Source organism: Silene latifolia, chromosome 1 (genome assembly GCF_048544455.1).
Source record: "Silene latifolia isolate original U9 population chromosome 1, ASM4854445v1, whole genome shotgun sequence".
NCBI lineage: Eukaryota > Viridiplantae > Streptophyta > Magnoliopsida > Caryophyllales > Caryophyllaceae > Silene > Silene latifolia.
Window position 1 is genome coordinate 38046808 of NC_133526.1, and position 3065 is coordinate 38049872.

General features: G+C 29.7%; 1 protein-coding gene across 1 annotated transcript; it reads left to right on the forward strand.

Moving 5' to 3' along the window:
• Nucleotides 1-1280: 1280 nt before the first annotated feature.
• On the forward strand, nucleotides 1281-2522 carry LOC141644211 (vascular-related unknown protein 4-like). The gene is made up of 3 exons (XM_074453682.1): nucleotides 1281-1538; nucleotides 1673-1738; nucleotides 2397-2522. Exons 1-3 carry the CDS (start codon nucleotides 1281-1283, stop codon nucleotides 2520-2522), a joined length of 450 nt encoding a protein of 149 aa, XP_074309783.1.
• Nucleotides 2523-3065: the final 543 nt, after the last annotated feature.

Consider the following 3065-nt stretch of genomic DNA (forward strand, 5'->3'; position numbering starts at 1 on the left):
CTTGACTAAATGATTTGACTAATATTAAAAAAAATATAAGAATGTTATTAAATTTACAATATTGCCCTCGGTGACACTCAAAATCGGTGCCACCGGGTGGCGCCATCTCATTTTCCATAATAAAGAGAGGTTATTGTAATTTTTCTCTAGCATATTTTTTTCCTAATGAGTTATCTCTTTCGTAAGAATTCTATCCAAAGTTTATCTGTATATAGAAACTACTGATTCTGAAAAGAATTCTCTCCAAAGTTTGTCTATATATAGAAACTACTGATTCTGACAAGAAAAATCGTCGAAAATTACAATTCCTTGTTAAAAATAGGATACTACTCCACGTTAATTACTTTGCTCAAGTTGAATGTTAACATACTATGGTAGAATAATGATGATCGAAGCAATCATAGTATATATAGTACTCCGCACATTATTATTGTCTAAGATAATGGAGTAACGCATAGGAACGGTGTTTTTTTTAATAACAACGCAATTATTTAATAATAGCTCATACTTTTTCCACATTGGAATCTTTTACTACTCTGATCTGCCGTTCATAATAACCTTAGCTTATACGAAACCACCGATTCTAATGCAGGAGAGGTCGGAGTCACTATTCTGACTTACGTATTTCATGCCAATTTACTTAGGTTTACAATAAAACTCCATGTCTAATTTTATTAAACTCATATTAATGGTGATCTAAATATTTTGGTCACAAAATGCTTACTTATATTCACATACATTTGAATCTATTTGTCATCGAATAACAATTGTTATTAATAATCCCTATTTTTTTTTTATACTCCGTAGGTTTCATAAAAAGTGAATAGTTAACAAAAACGGGTAAAGAAGACGGGTCACTTTACAAGTACCGTTTATCATTAGCCATATTTGGGTATCATAGACTCATAATTCGTCAGGAATTACGTATAAATATATAGTGTATAAGTGTATTAATGATCCCTTCCAATCATTATCGCTCTCCTGCCGCATCTGATTTAACAAACCTATTTCAAAATCTTCATGGCCCACATTTTGATTCTGATTTCTTTATTTTAGCTTATAATTTATCCTCTCATCATCTATATATACTACGATTTCCATGCATCAGCTTAATTCACAGGTAAATAAATCAGCAAAAACAATAATACACCCTCTAATTATTAGAATCGAACCTTAATTATTACAGAATTATTACTTTTATTATTATTATTATTATTATTATTATTATTATTATTATTATTATTATTAAGAGATTTACGTAATATTACAAGGTTAAGATAATGGCAGCATATTCTATGAACTCCACAAATAACATGACTAAGTTTGTGTCATCAACCTCAGACAGTAGTAATTGTTCTGATGAGTTCAGTAGCTGGGACTTGTATGAACAAGACTTCATTGCCAACAATTTTTCGGGTTCCGATTACTCATCGTTAGTGTCGGGAACCGAGCCGTGGTCTGCTGCCCGAAATCCCCACCGGACTTTTGTTGATCAAGACTTGGAAGATACTGCTTCCTCACCTGCTCATAGCCCCAAGGTAGTTTTATTTCATTATGTATTTTTTTTTTTTGCTATTCCATAGTTCATATGTGTTATATGTACCTTAAGGACACACGTTACATTAGAAAATCTGTATATATTTTGACAATCATTTGTTTTACATTATTTTAGGTTAATGATCTAAGCACCTTGTACATGATGTCGCAAAACATGGATGCAATTGATTTTTCTCACCAGGTAAGGGTTTGTTGGTTGCTTGGTTTATTTTGTTAGTTTAATTGGTTATATTTAACTCATTTCTAAGACCTTTACTACCTCTATTTTTTTATCTTCCTATTTGTTTTATTCCGTGTATAAGACAGAACTTTAACCGTATTTTTTAACATCTAATTATGTATTGTGTTTTTCTTTCTCAAAAAAATATTTTGCAAAAGATATTTTAATAAAAGTCCATAATTTAGTTTTATAATTTTTGTTTTATAATTTTTCAAAATACTGGTGGTCAAAGTTATTCTAAAAACAAATGAGAAGATTAAAAAAATGAAGTATTAGTAATTAGAATGGTTACCCCCATAAACTTCAAATGACTATTTGTATTAGTTATTTAAATTTTTTTGTAAAAACACATGAAAGAAAACAAACTAATAGTTTGTCAATCTTTCCGTTAAGTAAATACTGAGTATGTTATTTGCCAAATATATTTCATCTTCTACCAAACCCTAAATTGAAAAGAAAAAAAATGGCATATGAAATTGTTGTATTTTGAAGCATTACTGATATTCTGATAATATAAACGGAATAGATAAATAAATAACTTATGAAATATGAAAAGATCAATTTGATAAATAATTATGTCTAAAATTAACAAATTGACATGCATTGTTGCTTGCTACAGGAAAATGGATGGAAATTACAGAAAACGCAAGTAATGGAGAGTACGCTAGAGACAGAGTTAAGAAAGAAAGGATTATGCTTGGTTCCAGTATCCAAGGTTGTAAATGTTCTTGGATTTAATATTTGAGGATCATATCATAAGTATTCTTAAGATAACATATGTAAGATAAACCTAGTTATTGTGAATGGATATTAAAATAGAGTGCAAATTGTAAAAACTTAAGTGTTAGTATGTCTTAGATGGTATATTGTTGTTAAAGAGAAATTTATTAAATTGGAATCGAATAGAAATTGTATGTACACTAGTAAATTCTAGTTCCTAAAAAATTGAAGTTCTTTGTAATATGAATAATTATAATAGTTGTGTTTCAACCATTACCTTAAGATTTATAATTATTCCTATTACGCTCTCTGACTCAAATGCCCGTTGGGCTTGAAGAGTAGTTAGTGCACAAGCTCTCCCGTACCGTGTGCTGATATTCCACTTCGTGAGTTTTTGAGGAGTTATTGAGGTTGCCAGAATTCGAACCTGATAGATGAACCATCTCACCCAAAACATTAAGGTAATGGTTGAGGCCCAACTATTATAATTATTCCTATTACTTTGACCAATTAAACGATTCCTTACATTATGATAATTTTTAGGTTGTAATTCTTTTATACTGTAAAA

Bases quoted from the DNA above. Each gene is read 5' to 3' on its own strand.
- LOC141644211 (XM_074453682.1), top strand. From the start codon at position 1,281: ATGGCAGCATATTCTATGAACTCCACAAATAACATGACTAAGTTTGTG. The intron at 1,539-1,672 runs GTAGTTTTATTT...ACATTATTTTAG, and splicing joins CACCTGCTCATAGCCCCAAG to GTTAATGATCTAAGCACCTT. The intron at 1,739-2,396 runs GTAAGGGTTTGT...TGCTTGCTACAG, and splicing joins CAATTGATTTTTCTCACCAG to GAAAATGGATGGAAATTACA.